The sequence below is a fragment of the Channa argus genome, chromosome 1, assembly GCF_033026475.1.
Source record: "Channa argus isolate prfri chromosome 1, Channa argus male v1.0, whole genome shotgun sequence".
NCBI lineage: Eukaryota > Metazoa > Chordata > Actinopteri > Anabantiformes > Channidae > Channa > Channa argus.
Genome location: NC_090197.1, coordinates 36,029,522 through 36,048,277, shown reverse-complemented (window position 1 = coordinate 36,048,277; position 18,756 = coordinate 36,029,522). Strand labels below are relative to the sequence as shown.

Below are 18,756 nucleotides of genomic sequence, written 5' to 3'. Positions count from 1 at the left end.
TTTACAATTTTATGTTGAAGAAAATTTTCCTGAAATTGTCCTGAAACAATTTTTAGATGCAGTTTATCACAGATTGGTGAACCTCTGCCCATCTTAACATTCGAGAGGCTCTGCCTCTTTGGAAGGTGCCTTTTATACCGTATTATAGTCATGTTACTGACCTACCGGGGGTGGCTGTAACTCAGTTGGTAAAGGCAGTTGCTTACGGACCACAGGGTGAGCTGTTCGATCCCCAGCCCTGGCTATATGTCGAAGTGTCCCTGGGCAAGACACTGAACCCCTAACAGCCCATTCCCCTCCCCAGCTGTGCAGCGCCGGTCCAAGCCCGGTAAAAACTGGGGAGGGTTGCGTCAGGAAGGGCATCCGGCATAAAAACTGTGCCAAATCAACATGCGGACAATGATCCGCTGTGGCGACCCTGAACTCACGGGATAAGCCGAAAGGAGAGTAGTAGTAGATAGTCATGTAACTGACCTGTTGCCAGTTAACCGAATAAGTTGTCAAATGCTCCTTCATTTGTTTTTGATTTGCAGTTATCTTTTCACGCCTTTTGTTGCCCCTGTTCGAGCTTTTTTAAGATGTAATACTGCCATCAATTTCAAAATAAGATGATATTTTGGTAATGGTAAAATGTCTGTTTCAACATCTTAAATGTTGTTTATGTTCTATTGTGAATAAAATATGGGTTGATGAGATTTGCAAATCCTTGCATTCTGTTTTTATTTAGGTTTTACACATTGCCACAACTTTTTTAGAATTTTGTATCCCCAAGTAAGGTTATTCTTAAAGCAATTTCCTGAGAATCTGTATCACATCTAATGTGAAATAGTTTACTGATGTATGTTAAAATTGGAAAGACGCTTGACATATTGTACTGGCAAGAAAAGTCTTTGATTGTGGCTCTCCATCAAGTGATGCCTTGTTTCCTGGTCTCAATCAAGAGAATATGGGAGAGCCATCGAGTCTGTGTCGAAGTGTGTTTGCGTGTGCCAGGGCTGACATGACTTTGTCTCTGAATATTGGAGAAGTCTATTATGTGTTCCGAGACACAAGCAAGGAGGGGGTGTATCGCACAATTTGTGTGTGCGGCACATAAAGGTCTCCAATTTCTGAGCCTTTTAGGCATGGCTGCATTTTGAGCAGATGCTCCTTGAGCCTTGATGCTGGATGAATTCTGATTCTTTTTTCACTATCCCACAGGGGAGCATGCAGTCCTATTGACCCAGTAAAATGTGTTAAATTTTTAAATATTTAATTGATCCTGAAATATTTCATTGGTTGATTAGTAAAGAGCCTACAGTAGGTCACAGGTTCACAGGTATCAGAGGGTCTTTCAGGCTGCAGATGTGTTTTCAGACCCCACTTAGCTAGGAACAGGGAGCTGATCAATGCAGGGAGGCAAAAGCACCACTGAGGTGATGGAGATACCTGCCACTGCAGCAGCACCAACTGATCTGTTACTGACAAATACTCTCCCTGGGACATGAATCTCCAACTGAGCTGCAGCTAGACAGAGACACAGAGAAAGACAAAAGGAGGATTTCCAAAAGGCTATAGCATGCAGAAAAAAGCAAATTGTTAGAAGGCATGTTCCACTTAGTCTGAAGTTTGAAGGTCAGCTTTCTTGTAAAGTGAATGTGAACGAGCAGCCCTGAATTAATTTTCTTACAGATATGACAAACCACATGTGGCTGCACGTGGTTTGCCCCCATCAGTCCAATCTTTTGAATAACAAAGTGCATCCAAGCACATTTGAAATGTAGCAGCCGCACAGTTATCAACCACATTTATTGTGTTGCTTATTGTGACACAGCCCTGAAGTTGATCGGATATTTAGCTTGTGTTTTTTTATCTTTTTTTTATTTTGTTCACTGTTCAACTTCATATAGCATCCAACTGAGTTGATGTAAAATTCTTTGAATGCAAAGTTTATCTTCTTCGTTTTTGGGGGCGGAGCTTAATTTTTTTCTCTATATAAGAAGTAAAATGATGTCATCCAACACATTGCAAATACTGTAATTGACACTGGTAAATGGGGCTGATTGATAAAATGATAACATTATTCCTTTTTAGAAGCAATAAATGTATCAGCGAGGTGGAAAGGCCACCGACAGACAAAAGAATAGGTCAGTGTTCAGTGATGGCCTGCAGCTAGCTGTGCCTCTGCATCTCCCAATAAAGGGTTTTGTCTCTTGTTTCTCAGCCAATATTTTCCCATCTGCTTTGCTACTGGCTCAGTGTGCTTCCTGTGACTAATCAGCTCGATAGAGCTACCTCAAATTAGAACGAAAGCAAAAGGGCTCTTGTGAAACAGAGAAGTTTCTTTGTGCCTAAGCTGACGGATCAATTCGAAAGCAACTTTTCCATGACATCATCTTGGGAGGGAAGCAAACACTGTGTGTCTGTTACCAGTAACAACTAATCACGGTCAGCGTGGCTGCTGACATCCCCCTGCCAAGGTTGACTTATAGACTATTGAGAAAAATCAATACGTATAGACTTACCTGTCACTCAATGTTATATCAGTCATATATTTTTGTTGTTTGTTTTACTGAAGTGTTTTAATATGACAGATTTCAATATTTTAGAAAGTGGTGATAATTGATTCAGAAAACTTCAACATCAAGTAACAGTCTGCTCCTGGTATGCATTAAAACAAATGTCTGGATTTTTAAATGTAAATGTTTAAATTTTAACTTCTCAAAACAAAAACTACTTCATTATGATGCATATTCTTGACAGAGGTGGAAAAATCTTATCAGATATTTTTTTTTTTAAAGTGACATAGACTGGATCATGCTTCCAAAATAATTGTTGTCAAAAATCATCTTTTCACTGTAAATCGAATGTCTTGGTGTATTGTCATGATGAGGGAAGTTGCCCTTAAGTTGTCTATAGCGTATACCCCAAAACCCTTCTGGTTATTGTATTTGTAATTCTGTGCTTGCTGAGCAAATGGGTGGGGGGATTGAGGGATTTGAGCTGTATAATTACAGTCTGCATATGAAGCGCTTCTGCCAAGTAAAACAATTTTGAAATTTGCAACTTTACTGCACAGATCAGAGGGGAAAGATGTCAGACAGATGACAGTTTCCACTGTCCAAACAACCAAGAAACAGAAGGTCAGAGGGGAGGAAAATGTAAAGTAAGCTGAGGGTAAAAAGAGTTAAAAGGCACAAAGCCAAAACTTCTCTGCAGACAAAAGTGCTAGTTTTTAAATGCATGCAGTTGTTATGACACTGGCTACAGCCGTGGAGAAGGGAAACTGGTGTGAATCTGAAAACTAAATCTGTATGTGAGCAGCAGTTTGTTTGGCTATAAGAGGTCAAATAGGAAACAAGACAAAGCAAATTACGACAGGTGGGGTCAAAGGCCATGGCAGTCCATCCTATAATTCTCATCTACATTACAAAGATTGCCATGAATCTATGACGTGAAGAGATTTCCATCACAGCCACTTTTGTACCAAACTGTTCCAGGGATACTTGTTGGGGAGCTTCCCCTGAGTACTACAAACCATCGAAAGCAATTTTCTGTTTGCATTAGAGAATATTAAAGCCATCAGAGCTGTCTGACAGCTGCTATGCATTCATGTATTTCTATATTGATTTGTGGTGAGTCTGCAGGCCTTTTTAATATCCAGTAAAATGTGGTTTTCAACTTTCTTACTGAGAAAATGTCATATTAAGACTCTGACACCAGCTTTAATCTTTCAAAATGAATTACAGCATATTTAAAAATGCTACAAACAATTGCAGTTAATTACCGCACAGCTTGGTGCTATAAGACAGTTGTCCCTAAGCGAGAGAGCAGAGACTGAGGCGATGCTAAGACGACCACCATCTTAGTTGCAGAACGGATCTCTCAGTGCTGAACATGTCGGATCAAATTCTTCAAATTCTTCAGGAATTTGTTACATTGTGATAACAACAATTAATTCAACCCATTCCCCTATAAAATCATCTACATTTTAAAACAGCAGAAAAACATTGCAACATGCATCACAATTTCAAAAAAAATCTGTCAAAAATTAGAAATCTTTTGGGGGGCAGCAACAATTAGAAAAAGGCAAAATCTTGAAGGGACTATAAATTGGATAAACAAGTGCACATGTCTCAGGTCTCCTAATCTAAATGGTTACTTTCTCTCATGGAAAATATCCAACTTAATACAGTGGATTAAATTACAACTTTGAGCCTGGCTTAAGCTGTTAATCGCTGAATTAACTCAAAATTGGACCAATAAACGTTCACTTGTTTGCTGGGGGAGTGCATAGTCTGAATTGGGAGGAAAAAAAAACACATTTAGTTGAAAAAAAGGGGGCTACGTTACTTCCTGCAACATTTCAAAGAATTATGAAAAAGTTCCAACCTCGTGTTGGCACTAAAGGGGCTGATAAGGATTCATCATAAAGCTTCACAGTCCTGGCATAGATAATGTGTTTTTTTCACCATGTCTCTTATTAAAATACCACAATAAACATTCTGACAATTTCTATTGAGGCATATTTCCTCATCTCAGAATGGATGATAAACTAATCTAGTCATAAGTAGTCCTCAAGGACTCATGCTTCATAAAGTCTCCCGCAAAGACACACAGCAGCTTCATAAGACTGAGACTTATTTCTATGTCACCAGATGTTAAAATCTTTGAAAGTACATTAAAGAATAACCTCCCTCCCTCCCAACCAAAATTCATCTCTCAAAGGAAACTGTGAAGAGCAAGGCACTCGTCTCTTCTTAAACAAATTAGTCAAGGCTTTAGGCACTTAACATTAGAAAGCCAGCCGGATGTGCTCCACATTCAAAATGGACTGAAAATCTATGATATGGCGAGGATTCGAGAATTCACGGGATGCGGGCAAACAATGTTATGCTGTATTAAAGTGTGCGCTGGGTTGATGATTCATTTAATTACCGCTTCTTCGGCATGATTATGCTAACCACACTATTTTGTTTAATTAAATTTTTTTAGCTATGCGTTCTCAGTGTGCTTATGTTGTCTGTCTTTTTGAATTTTCTTTTGTTGTTGTCTGCGTGTCTGTAATCTGAGCCTGTGTGCAGTTTACCATTTGTGGGCGAGTGTATGAGAGCGTTTAGATTATCCTCAAAATAGAGAAGAGAAAGTATAGGTTCCTTAACGGACGCTGGAACTTTTTGTCCGAATTTTAAAGATTTGATAACCCAGAGGGTCTGAGATGTGGCAGATATGGTATGTAAGCAAAAGCAGAGGAGTGAAATCTGAAGGGTAATTTTTGTGGCCATTGCAAAAACGGCACTTTCCACTGCAATAGTAGTACAACTAATGTATTTGTACATGTATTTGTATTTACTACAAAGAGCACTGTGGTTTGACATCATGTTTCAGTTCTAGTGTCTTCTCATTAGTCTTAAACTCAAGTCTTTATGACATGAACATTCATCAAACATATCATTGCATCTTTTAGACAATTTACAGTCGGTGCTCTAATGTACGGCGATTAATGTCCTCTCAAGCAAGACTGAAAGGGAAAAGGCTAAAGCCGAAGCTTATTTATCACCATTAGTAATCACTAACACATGACGTCACTATTTCCTGTCATATCCCTGATGAGTAAGTCAATAAATAAAGATGTTGAGGAGTTTTACGTTTATTAAATGAACAACAAACAATTTGTTTCCCCTGGGGCACAAAGGCATGTCTTAATAAAATTCTTATACTTATCCAACAGATTATTTTTTAAACAGTCTTTCGTGTTTTCAATTCAACCCTGTTTGTTGCACAAATGCAGCTGTCAGACTGAAATGCTGCTTTTCCAACTTGTTCTGGCACTTTTAAAAAAAATACAGTTTCCCTCGCAGTTATTAATCTCTCTCTCGCTCGCTCGCTCACTCACTCACTCACTCACTCACTCACTCACTCACTCGCTCGCACAAAAACCTATTTTGTATTTCCTTTGGTGGCATTTTATTACTAACCTTATTTGATATCGGTGCATATTTAAATTTCACTGAATCGTGAAATTTCATTAACTGTGATTTTTATAAAAAAGTTCTTGATTAAAATCAGCTCTTTTCTGCAAAATGAAAGTTTGATAGTGTTAGTGTAGTGAAGTTTTGCAGATATTTCCCTAAACAGCTACACACTTTGTATGCACTGTACTGTGCTCACAATAATTAGAGTACAGTACTAAAATGAGGACTTGTATGCCAGGTTGGACACTAAGCAGCAAGACATGGATTTATACAGGTGGGCGAGAGAGAGAGAGAGAGAGAGATGGGAAGGATGTACGGCAGGTTATTAAAGATGATTAAAGAGATTAAAGATGGGGATGGAAGTAGTATTGAGGTAGAGCTGGAGGTAGCAGAGCTTAAGATGTTGATGTTCTCTTTGGGAGTGATGAGGATGGACAGGATCGTGTTTCCCACACGAAACCACACACAAATATAAAAACACTTAATTTCATTTACTAATTTAATGTCAACACCAACATCTGTTTAGGTTTTCACATCTTTATTGAGCATTGTTTAGCTGAATATTGTAAATGTAGTCTTTGATTTAAAGATAGATTTAAGGATGGCTAACTTATTCTTTCCATTCAACGCACTATCCAATTGGTAAATTATAAACACTTTTGAAGCCGTACAACAAGCATTGATATAAAAACTTTCCTCAAACTAATTCTTGTGCCACTCCACAATTCACCCTTACCAGTTCAGAAACCGTATGAGAGGGATGTGAGATGTGTTGTCAAGGTAACTCACGTAGCCATGGCTGTGAAACACAATATCTTTATAATTTCCATAACAATCCATGGCATCCAAATGCCATATAAAAGTGTTGGTTATTTATTTTACTGGTTTGTTTAGTATGAATGCAGAGGAAACTGTTAAACCAAACTGTTACTCAGTGTTTTGTTGTATTTAGAGAATGTGGCCACTACGGTGTAGGTTTGTCTGTTTTTCTGTATTTTTCTAAGGTAAGTACAAACAAAAAAAAAAAAACAGACTGCAGAAAAAAGGCATGTTATCCAGTTTATTGGAGGAGATCTTGACACGGTCTTTGAAAATCAGATACAAAATGCAACTAGCTTCTGAGGATGCCATGTGATTCTGCTGAAGGGTTATGGAGGTCGGTTTGGTTAAAAAAAAAAAGAAAAGAAAAATCAGTTTTGTTTTTTTTTTTATCCTTAGACTTGTTTTATTCTCCATGAGCATATGCATTATGATACTAAATGTGAGCCAAAATTCACCTTACAGAAGAGAAGCAGCACGATGCCCTCAGTTTTTGTAAAGCAGTTCTGTAGACGGGGTGTTCTGGCTGGATCCCTAACTTTTTTCTATGACTTAATTTGTTGCAGACATCCTCCAGGCATCGGTTTTTCCTCATCTGTGTCTGTCCTGATAAGAGAAGTCTAATATACTGTAGAACAGGGTACAAAACAAGCTTATGTTTATGTGTCCATTATCAAAATACCAAGAAGCAGACACTCAAAGCCTTCGTCTTCATTCGGCCAAAGGTGTTTTGTAGACATAATCATGATTTATCAATGCTCACAGTCTAACATAAAAAAGAAATAATCATGCTGAAAATTTTAGTCCATATTTCCAGCAAAAGGGCACACTGTCAAACTCCAGACTACTTTAAACAGATCAGAGAGAGAGCCTCTATAAAGCTTTCTACAGCGATGGGGTTTGAAGCCTGGAGTCAAAATTAAGCGAGCTCGTTGGACATATGAGGACTCTGATGCAACCTGGCCAGCACCACACAGAGAGACTGGCCTGGTGACGAGTTCGAGAACACATTTAGCAGCTAGAGAGCCGGATTTGTCCCTCAGGAGTAGGTGAGGAACAAACCAGAGCTCAAACAAAGTCAATATTGGCTCTGCATTAGTCAGAAGGAGGACTCAAACACAACTCCAAACAAATAATAATCTCTGGATCTCTGAGGCCAAAATCATCTGTCGTCCTGTGGAGTTGGCTAGTTGATGTAAAGGTGCAGTGTGGGCGAAGTGCAGCAGAAAATGCATCAGTGTCTGTGCTCACTCCTCTTCAGCCAAAACTGTATGGATTCACTTTACATTCCCCCTCTCACTAGTCGTGCAGATGGTGCGTGGTTTGGGTTAGGGCACCTTTTGTTCATTTCTCTTCCCTTTCCTCCAATTCATTCACTCACCAAGGTCAAGTATTTAATTAGCATTCATATTAACAGATCTTTAGTTAAAAATTAAAGTGAGGTCTGGTCCTCTTTGTCCTTCCTCTGAGGCAGGCAGGGGAGATTTCTTTCACACGAATATTTGCATTCAGCGTTACTCACCTATATGCACTATGTGTAACCTTAAGGTTTTCAATTTCTCTTTATTTATAAAAAAAACTTTTAAAGCTGATTTTTTTTTTTCTCTCTTTCTTTTGAACTTGCATTGGTTACATCCATGTTTGCAGTTTGGTAGCAGTCAGCACCCACAATGCTCATAAATGCATTGCTTCATAGCAGTCATGTTATTGCTGATAACCTGCCTATTTTAAAAAGTTTACTCTTTTTTTGAGAAATGCTACAGTAGCCGTTTGTTTAAGAAGCTGTTGAAATGAACACTAGTCAAAGTTACTGTTCAGTGATTTATGGGTCTAGTGATTGATGTGATGTAGATAGACTGGCTAATTAAGAAATAAAGACCAGACTCACTGTGTGAGATGAACATGAGTTCATTATTATGTATGAGACATGAACACGTCAGTAGTTATATTTATTTGTGATGTTGCATGTAGACAAGACACACGTACACAAACACGCACGCACACGCTCACACAGAGCTGGGGACAGTATAGGCATAACGTGTATTTCTCTCTACAAGAGTTGTATCTGTCTCCTAAGGGCTTAGTTGAGACCTGAGGTGAGAAACGAGGCCCAGGCAACACATTCACACAAACCAACCAATAACTAAACAGCAAAATTGGTACATTGTGCCTCCCAGTAACAAAGCGCATAGTATTTGTTCAGTCAAGGTTTTCATCTCATTGTCCAAGGAAGAAAAACGTCTTCAGACACATCACTGAACACACAGAGCATCTGCTACATACACTCACATGCAAGACTTCGGTTTGTATGTGATAATGTGGAGGGGGGCTTTCGACACCTCCTGTAAAACCCCACTCACAGAACAATGCTGGCAGTGGTGCACAAGTTTGTGAATGAGACTCATGGTTCTAACGAGTCAGAGAATTTCTGAACAGTTTTCCAGCCTCTTATTTGTCATGGTTTGATAATGACTCGGACCTGAACGGCCGTGCAGAAGGTTGCAGAGTGTAACTGATGGTAAAAAAGCAGAGCAGGGAGAGGAAGAGCTGGGCGGAGAACAGTTGATTGACTTTAGCCCATTTTATACAGAAACGTGAAAGCTTTTCTTTAAGGCACCTCTGTAAATTTACACAGGCAGACACTGGCACACCCGAATCTGTGGAGCCTGGGAAGCGACGCTTGAGAGAGGGGAAAAAAAATAAATTAATTAATTGATGATTGGGCAAAACAAAAACTAAAAAACTCTCTGTGGTCTCTGTTCTACTTTATTTACTACAACTCCAAGGTCAAAGAAGATGGGACGATGAGTACGATGAGTATTCAGAATAGAACATAAATAACATACCAGATGTTGACAGTGAGACATTTTAGCTTTTCACGGAAAATAATGGCTCATTTTGAAGTTGATGGCAGCAACACTCTGCCCTATTATGAACTTGAGGCACTAATTTAACTTGATTTATGGACTTTAGCTAATATGTTTATCATAGGAATTTTGAAACTAATCCAATGTGCAACAATTTATATCTGCTCCCAGTTATGTCATTCTTATGGTCAAATGATGTTCTGACCAGGTTTTTTTTTTTTTTTAAACGCAGACATGACGCTTAATCAAATTTGTCTCAATAGAATACATTTACATGTTTGAGAAAACACTTGACATATTTTATATAACACTAATAGAAATTATTTAAAATGTTGAGCTGTTTTTATGCAGGTTGTCAGCTGAAAAAAATCATCATCTGTAGTGGACCACCAAGTAGTTTAATAAGGAGCGAGGAATTCATAATTTAACAGTAAAGCTCTAATGCAGCTTTTCCTGTATGAAATAGCGTTGTGTAACACCTGTATTCTCGCAGCACGGCCTCATTTCTTCATAAAAAATTCAACAGTTTTTAAGCCTGTGTCTCTTATTATATTGCTGGGAATGAACTGTAGTTTAGTTTTACCATAGTTTAGGGTGGATTTGTTTTTGTTTTTTCAGGCCCAAAAGTCCACACAAATTTGTTCCGTTTTCCCTCTTAATAGACAAAGTTGTGTGAAATGATGTTACACATTCACATTGTGGGTCCTTCAGGAGCTGCTTTGAAGGCAGCAGAGACTCAGTCTGTAAGTCACTTTAGTTCAGACTGAGCTTTACATCTGTTGGATAAATTACTGGTTTGTGTTGTGCAAATGTTCATGGTGCACACAGGGGACATACTGACATTTCCTGTAGCATGTGGTTTTGAGTGTGTTGCCTCCTAAACTTGTAAATAATAGGTAATGTTATTTCCATTACTTTTTACGGAGGAAGAGTAAATAATTTATGTTTCGCCGCAAATACGGTATTTTGTGAAGGAATGAACGACTACATTTGCTAAAGGAGATTGAGGTGTAAGATGGTGGTTGGGTGGAGCACAGGACCATCCTGCTACAGACCTGAATTCACTGTCTGTGTCTGGATTATGTTCAGGAGAGAAAACCACTTATGTTGGGGCAGAGAAAATTAAGGGCAATTAAACATGTTGGATGATAAGTTGGTGGAAAAAAAAAAAAAAACTCAATGAAACCAGCCCTTGATAATCTCTTTCTAAACCCGTTGCGGTGAGAACCTAAACATAACCACAAAAATACAGCTGTAGTCACAAACTGGATGATGGCACATTTCACTAGAAAGCAAAAGGTTAATGCTGAATTGGATGTTTTGACAAAAATACATTGACTTCTAACATTTATAAATGTTAAGTACCAACATATTTGTAAGTACATTATTTCCATTCAATGTCAATATTGTGTATATATATAATATAATATTTTGAAATAACCAAAAGGAGTCATTTTCATAATGTTCGGTGGAAGATTGAGTATTGCATATTAAAAGTCAAGGGAAGTCATTCTGAAAAAAACAGCTGCTTCTGTCATTTGAAAATGGTTCAGCAACAAATAAGCAGTAAGCAAATTCCTTTACTGCACAAGGCTTTTGTTTGCCAGTGGAAGTAAAAGCTGGAGCGAACAGACGTGGAGGCACTGAGCCAAAGACATGATACCAGTCCAAAAGGCTGACAACGAGGAATTCAGTTTTTTTTAATTTAAAAGAAAGGACCTTTGCTGTGAAGTAAATAGACTATTGTATTTTTAGTGTACGTAATTGGTTTGGTTAAGGTTATAGTTATTTTTTTTTAAATCAGAGAATTGAGAATTTAATCTGAACATTGATGGTGTAACTGCAGAATAAGTAGGCGATGCCAAAGCAAAAAGGCAAAATGAAAAGTGTGAATATGGTGAACATAACCTCTGCTAAAGACAACATTATCAATAATGTTGTCTAATCACTGTTGTGTACAGAGCAATTCTACATAATTGTGTATCCAAATGGTGACCATTTCATGAGATTCGTTTATGGGAGAATTAACAATTCCCTCTGGAAGAAAACTCCGTAAATACGGCCCGCACTCCTCCAGTTTATTTACCAAGTTTGTCGGCGATCCCAATGTTTTACTGAACCAAATTGCACGAATAGGAATAAATTGCACAGACATAAAATGTAGTGTTTTGTTAGTGTTTTTGTCAGATTCACCCTTTGTAGAACCATCAGCTTTTTATTAGATTATAAGTGAGTTTTAGAATTGTTGAATTATTTTTTATTTTTATCATTATAAGTTGTAGGCAGCAATACTTATCTTTTATCTCTAGTCCAGTTGATGTGAAGAAAACAGACCAAATTATTAAATAGTTTGACAGGTGGCCCCTGTAAATGTTCTATACATGTGTTAATTGGGCCTCTTCTAGGCCGTGTTACTGTGCACTGCCTTCTAACCACTTCATACCAAATATTGGTAGTTGTATCCATTTTCTCTGCATGTAACTCTGCAAAGACAATTCCTGGGCATGTTTTCCACATTGTTGAAGCATGTAGTTGAGTTAATTTATGTTTCCTAATTAAAGCTCCCCATCTGCTAATGGCACACTTTAAGGAGTGAATTACATGGTCTTTATGGGTTTGTAGGTAACGGCTAGGCCTTGAAAGATGCTCTGTCCTGTTTATACTATTTAAATGGTATAAAATCAAGACTTATTTATTGCATGATTTATTTTGTCTACATTAGTGTATTATTTATTCTCAAAAAATGCTGAGAGTTTATACCAACTCCTAACTATGGAGATAACTTAAAATCATCAAAGCTTAAACTTTTCAGGGTAAAAAAGGCAAAAAGCTTCCCTCTGGACAAAAAAAGCAAAAGCCCTGCGTGCAGTTTAAGGTATGATGGTTCAATGAATGGATAATACGGCTGCAGAGGCAGTCTGGACAGACGGTCAGTGATCTCCCTGCAGGGAGAAGAGAAGTTATTTTACAGCAGATTGCCTCACACTGCCCACACGAGCTAATTATACAGGCTATTCATGCGAGTCATGTATGGCAGAATTGTATAATTACGAAGTCCCTGTTCCTGTGATAATGTGCTATGCAAAAAACTAATGGAGATTTTAGTTTTACAAGTAATATGAACCCATTCCAGCTCAGTACATTATCTATATTTCTACTTTAGGATGTTTTACTTACACATGTATTCAATCTCATTTTAATTCTGTGTAATGCAGTGTTTAAAAGTGGACTTGTCTCTTAAGATGACCTCTTCAATAACTTGTTCAAATGAAAGTAATCTCAGTAGTTTGGGTAATTGGATTTTTTTTATTTTATGCATGCTTACTGAGGCAAAGCTTTTATTGGTGTTTCAATTTATTTTTTTTTAAGGCAGAGCTTCTGTATGTGTTGTATCTGAGGTGGAGCTGAAAAAGGCCATGTCATAAGATGAATCCTGACACAATGTGGTGGCAGTGGACTGAGTGTAAAAACAGGAAGTATGTCCCTGACAGGACTCTGCTCAGCTCGTAGAACAAGGTCGGTGCTTCCTCTGAGCATGGCTGTGGATACTGCACAGCTTCACTCAATACCATGTCCAAGACTGTCAGGCAGGACCACCAGACAAGAGAGGTGACGAGGGCAAATCAACAATCTCAACACGCGGAGGAATGTCCCAGCTTGAGTAATGTATGCACACACTCAAACTTGATGGAAGCCATTTTAAAGTCCTGACTTCCTTCTTGAAGTTAAACTTCAGGGGAAAGTATTGTGAAGTGGATCTGTGTTAGCTTTGTTTTGTTTTTTTTAAATTCATTCCAACACCATCCCATGGTCACATGAGCCAAACCAGTCACAGTGTGCCGTGAAGTACTTTGTCCTTCTACCTGCAGTAGCCAGTCTTCCAGGAACTTTGTTTCCTCTTACTGTATGCCTTAAGGTGAAAACAGGCAGATGGCAAATCCAAGCGTATTATAGGAGGCAGATGTTAAGTCTTACCAGCCTCACCAAACTGACAATTTGGGTCAGTGGATGCAATGACAAAAAAAAGGCAAAAGGCAATTCTGAGTACAGTAGTAGTACAATCTCTCCAGTAACAGTGATTATAGTGTTCCTTAGATTTTGTTGCTGTCCTTAGCCAGTAGAAGATGCTGGAAGGGCATAAAGTATTCGTCAGGTGTCTGCATCTACTGTAGTAAATATTTGTACTTTAATGTAGAAATACCACATGGAGTTTCTAATGAACAGGCCACCTTGTAGACGAGGGTCAACAAAGCACTTTCCCTCTGGACCAAGTCCAGTTTGTTGTTGTGATGTAAAGTAATGCGGCGTATGTTGTCGAATGTCGAATTAGTGAACTGAAACAAAAGCAGGACATTTTAACGACAACCAGCCATCTATTTATTGCAGGGCAGGACTTTAGTATGTCTGCTTGCTACATGTTGTTGTTGCCTTTCCTAGTTTTATATGGGCCTGAAAATGGCAATGTGAGAAGTAAGTCTGGTTAAGACACCAACTGCTGGAGGTTGCTGTATAAATTGCATTATAAGAAAATATCATTTTGTTTTTTTCTCGCTTAGACTGCATGTGTGCTGAGAGATGTGCCAAGGTGGATGACAGGTGTGGCCCTTAGGGACAAGTTGATATCAAATGGATTGAACATGCAGAAATTGTAAAGTTCTGTTTTGTATTATTTTGTAATTCGCAGCTGAAACTGGCAAACATGAACTCTCACTTACTTCAGCTACAATTTGTTTTGTTTTTCATCCAAATATTCTTACAGTTTCAAAGTAACCTAATGTTTTTGTACTTTTTTACCCAAAAGTTCAAGTGTGTTGTGGAATAAGTGCTACAAACAAGTTTTCTTTTAGATAAAACCAAAATGTGAGTGGTTCAGACCCTTTGCATGAGTCAGATTAAACTTTTTCCACAGGGTAAAACCTACTTTTTTTAATGTAAACATTATGGTGATGAATTTATATAATTTAATGATACTGATCAGTTGATGTTAAATCAATGTTCTGTTAACTAGATCATCATCATCATACTGTAAATTTAGAGGTACTGTGGATAATTTATGGCTTCCTTAAGCAGTATACGGGACACCACATCTTCTTGTACTATAGTTGATATATAGTATAGTCTAAATACTATAGTTGAAATGCAATGAACTATAAATGATGCATCCAATTCTCAGGAAAGTTCAAGAGAATCAGAATATTGATGCCTCATTAAGAATCAAGAAACTTATAATGAGAGCCATAATGAATAAAGCTCCGATTTCAATCCTGTTGCAGTAGATACACACTGACAGTATTACAGATATTCTAAATGTTTTCAAGCACACATTTACGTTTTTATATAGTACTTTATTTTTTCATATGAAACAAATCAATTTTCCAATTTCTTTGAAGTGTGAAATGTATCTTTATCATGAATTGTCACAGTACATTCAGTTTATGTTGATCTGAAAGAAAACATCTTTGAACTTGGCACTTAGAAAACAACCACAAAGAATTGTCACCTTTATTCATTTAGAACAAAATTTACAAAGCCATTCAGTCATCTTTTTAAAAAAACTTTAGTGTTTTTTAAACTCAACTGTTGAATATTCAAAATACACTTTTTAATGTTGCTTCTCTTTGTACTCACAAATATGTACATTAAAGTCTTAGTGTCATCCCACTGACTCTTCAGATCTCTGGTAATAAAAATCCTTTTTTAGTGTTTTATTTATATCTCTTCACACTGCTAGCACTCTGTTTAGCTCTCCATATCGGGTTTGAGCTTGAGTGTCTGTGAATGTTTGACGTGCTCAGATGGATGTCCCATGGCTGGGCTCACGGACTTCTGGGATGGGTCCTCCTGGCACTGGTTGGTAGGACATTGGCATGGGTGTCTTGACTGGGCTCTGCCGGAAGAGCCCCCCGTTGGGTGCCCTGTGTTTGCAGCGGATAGAGGGCATGGTGGCACTGCTGAGGGGCAGGGGCAAGGTCCTGCCAGCGGATGCGCCTAGTGTCCTTCCTGCCCCACGACCCTCCCGAAGGAAGGTGGTCACAGAGAGTGGTGGTGGCCCCCGATGGGCTGGATATTCCCGGGCTGACAAAGCCTCCAGGGACTGACTGGGTTGCATGCTGCCAATGTCCAGGGCAGAGATCTCGATAGACTGGCCCGGAAGCTGTTTGTGGGCCAAGTCCTCGTCCAGGAGACTGTTTAAACGCTGGTGGACCTGCTCCAGGTTCACCTCTTTGTCCTAAAGACAGAAGGAAAGAAAGGCAGGCAGAGCCACAGAGTGAGAGTGTGTGGAATAAAAGAAGCCGGGAGAAAGGATGGAGCATAGAGGTTTTAATGGAAGGGAGAGCATGAATGTCATTAAGTGTGAGTGTGACAAAGAATAAAAGTGAAAATGAATGTGCAGCAAAAAGGGTTAAGAGGTTAAAAGAGAGAATAGGACGGGGGAGAGAGTGAAAAGAGAGGGAGATGGGTTACAATGGTCATTTCATCATCATCATCAAGACCGGTTATCTTCAGTACATGCAATGCAGCCTATCGTTCGTTAGGAGAAAGACTAACACACATCTAAATATGCTCAAAGAATGCTGAAATAAGACACTGGCCTATTTCTGCTTTATTCATTAAAACCCAAATTTACAGTATAAATCTAGTATTTTTCAGGTAAAAAAATCTTAAATATATTACTTTTTACAACCCCAGTAAAAAGTTTCCATTTCTGAAACCAATAACGATGTCTCTTCATGAAAAGGCATTTAAATTTCCTCCACAATTAGATGACCACACATGTGCAGGAGTGACTCTTGCATGAAGAGCATCGGCCGTTAACAAGACAGGCTCCAATGCACAAATCCAATGAATCTGACTTTGTGAGACAATAACATTCAAATGAAGATAAAGTAGTTAACGTCAGTTAACTGAAGCGATCTAAATTATATTGAAGTATCCTTCAAAATAATCCTATATATATATATATATAAAATAGGACCTCAATGAGACAACACATATGGGAGAGGAGAGGGAAAGGCCAAATATAAAGCACATGACTGTTTAGCCCCATTTTCCATCAAATATTATCATGCTCATTTTTGGCTGCACCCTGCCCTCCACACAACAATACTGTTGTCATGCACCAGTTTAACTCAGGCCACACTGAAGACAGACAAAACAAAAACTGGCAAATAATGGGAGAGACCATGGGGTGAGATGACAAATGAAGAAACTACAATCTACCCCTGCCCAGCCCCAAACCCCGCCCCTTTGTCCTGACATAGCCAATGACCATCCAGTACAGTAAGTCAGGCCGCCCCTGACCTGTGTCAAGAGCCTCGGCCTCTTCCCAGTCTCTGTCTGTCCATATGTCCCGCCTCCCTTCTGGTGGAGTGCTTATGTCATTATATGTCAATGGACCAGAAACCCTTTCCAGACTGCAATCCTTAGTCACCTGCTGGAGATCATAGACAATGATACATAACAAAACGGTGTCCTGTGAATCTGGACATTGACATATAATTGCAATTAACTCCTAATTGGTTAAGGAAAAGGAATAGTTCGTCTTGAAGAATACTCTGAGAATTGGATGAGAGTATACCACTCATCTGTGTCAGAAGTATAGGATTGTGACCGACAGTTGTATCCTCTTACTTTTGAACAAATTCCTCATCAAGTTCCTCCAGTTGTCCCAACAGTATGTAGCCTTAAAAAAACTCCAGCGTCTATATGCAGTTTTCATTTCATACCATTCAGCAAATTTGCAAATGTTTATGTTGTGGTGTGTTTGTATAGCAGCTGGAGACTGTCCTGGAGTACGGAACTGCTTTGCATAAGATTTTTTTAATTTATTTATCTTTTTGCCATGTGTCTACATTGCTGTCTAATTTGCAAATCTTACGTTGTGCAGTTGGTGCAGTGAGACTCAGAATATGGAGCTAGTGTAATTCTGAATGGTACTGTTAGCTCTGTACTGTAGTAGCAGCAGCTGAGAAGTAACTCTGTGAGCTCTTTCTCAGTCATAACTAACTCTCTTTACTTTGTGTTTGGCTCTGATTTATGACTGTCTGGTTGAATTTTCTTTGTGATAATGTACAAGGGTTATTTCAGTTCCTGCCCGAGTAGCTACTGTAGTGCTGCTGCTGAAACTGAAGGAAGGGGAGTATGAGAATCAAAGACTAACAGTTTAAAATGATTAGTACAAAAATTAATAACTGTAGAAGAAAATATCTGATTTGTAAAAAAGAAATATGCTGTACACATTTTAACTACAGTATCTCCAAAGGCACCTCTTTAAACTGTTGACAGACCTCCTCGAATAACAAGGTCAGTTTTTACTCTAAAGGAGTTTAATATTTTTTAAACTTTGGTTTTGGTACCAAGAATAGGTTTGTTTTTGTATGACATTAATTTGAAAATGTGAAATAGTGGGAGCAAATGGCAGCGCAGGGATGGCTGTATGTGCAGTGAGCTGCACAATGTGGAAGCAAACCCAGAAGATGAAAACAGTTTTTGCCTCTTGTGCCAGGCAAGTCATTTTCATCCAAGTGACTGGGTGCCATTTTTAACTCGAGTATCCAGTTTTTCTTACTACATTTCATATTTGGCATCAACAGCGGGCAGAATAAGACACTACTGTTGTAGCACAAATACAAAATGAATAATTGTGGCATTTTTTCTGAACTGTCACAACAAAATGATTTTAATTCACGCATCCCACTGGTTAAAAGCTCAGAAGTATATTCACCAACAAAACCCCCTGAAGCTCACAAATGAACATGTTATATTGTTTGGGAAATTATCAGTTGTGCATTGATTAGACAAACTATAAATTATAAGTTTACAGGGAGTTGAAGTTGTAGCAGTTTGTTGTTGTCACTCATTGTGTTTACATGTGCTTAAGTAACTAGTCCTGTTGGCTTTGTCTGGTGTATTAATTCTAGTAACCAAGAAATCAATTTTCCATGATTAAAACAGAATTAGCAAACAGCTGATTTCCCGGGGTAGACATCTGATGCAGACTGCCCATTTCTCTCGCGTGTATACCTGTAACACTACAAGCATGCATTACAATAAAAAAAGACCAGAGACGGAGAAAACAGTGGAGTGGCTGGATACAATGAATACATTACATAGAG

At 38.5% G+C, this 18,756-nt stretch overlaps 1 protein-coding gene across 5 annotated transcripts in view; it reads right to left on the bottom strand.

Annotated features, from left to right (window-relative positions):
* Nucleotides 1–15,181: 15,181 nt before the first annotated feature.
* The window catches only part of grid1a (glutamate receptor, ionotropic, delta 1a), a 217,858-nt gene continuing 214,283 nt past the window's right edge, over nt 15,182–18,756 (bottom strand). For 2 of the 5 annotated variants that reach the window (XM_067516461.1, XM_067516490.1), the window contains 2 exons: nt 16,943–17,075; nt 15,182–15,869 (listed from right to left, as the gene is read on the bottom strand). In XM_067516461.1, the coding sequence (XP_067372562.1) occupies nt 15,457–15,869; nt 16,943–17,075 (546 nt within the window). In that variant the 3' untranslated portion in view covers nt 15,182–15,456. The remainder of the gene's footprint in view (nt 15,870–16,942; nt 17,076–18,756) is intronic. The other 3 variants (XM_067516470.1, XM_067516480.1, XM_067516498.1) reach the window with 3 other exon arrangements.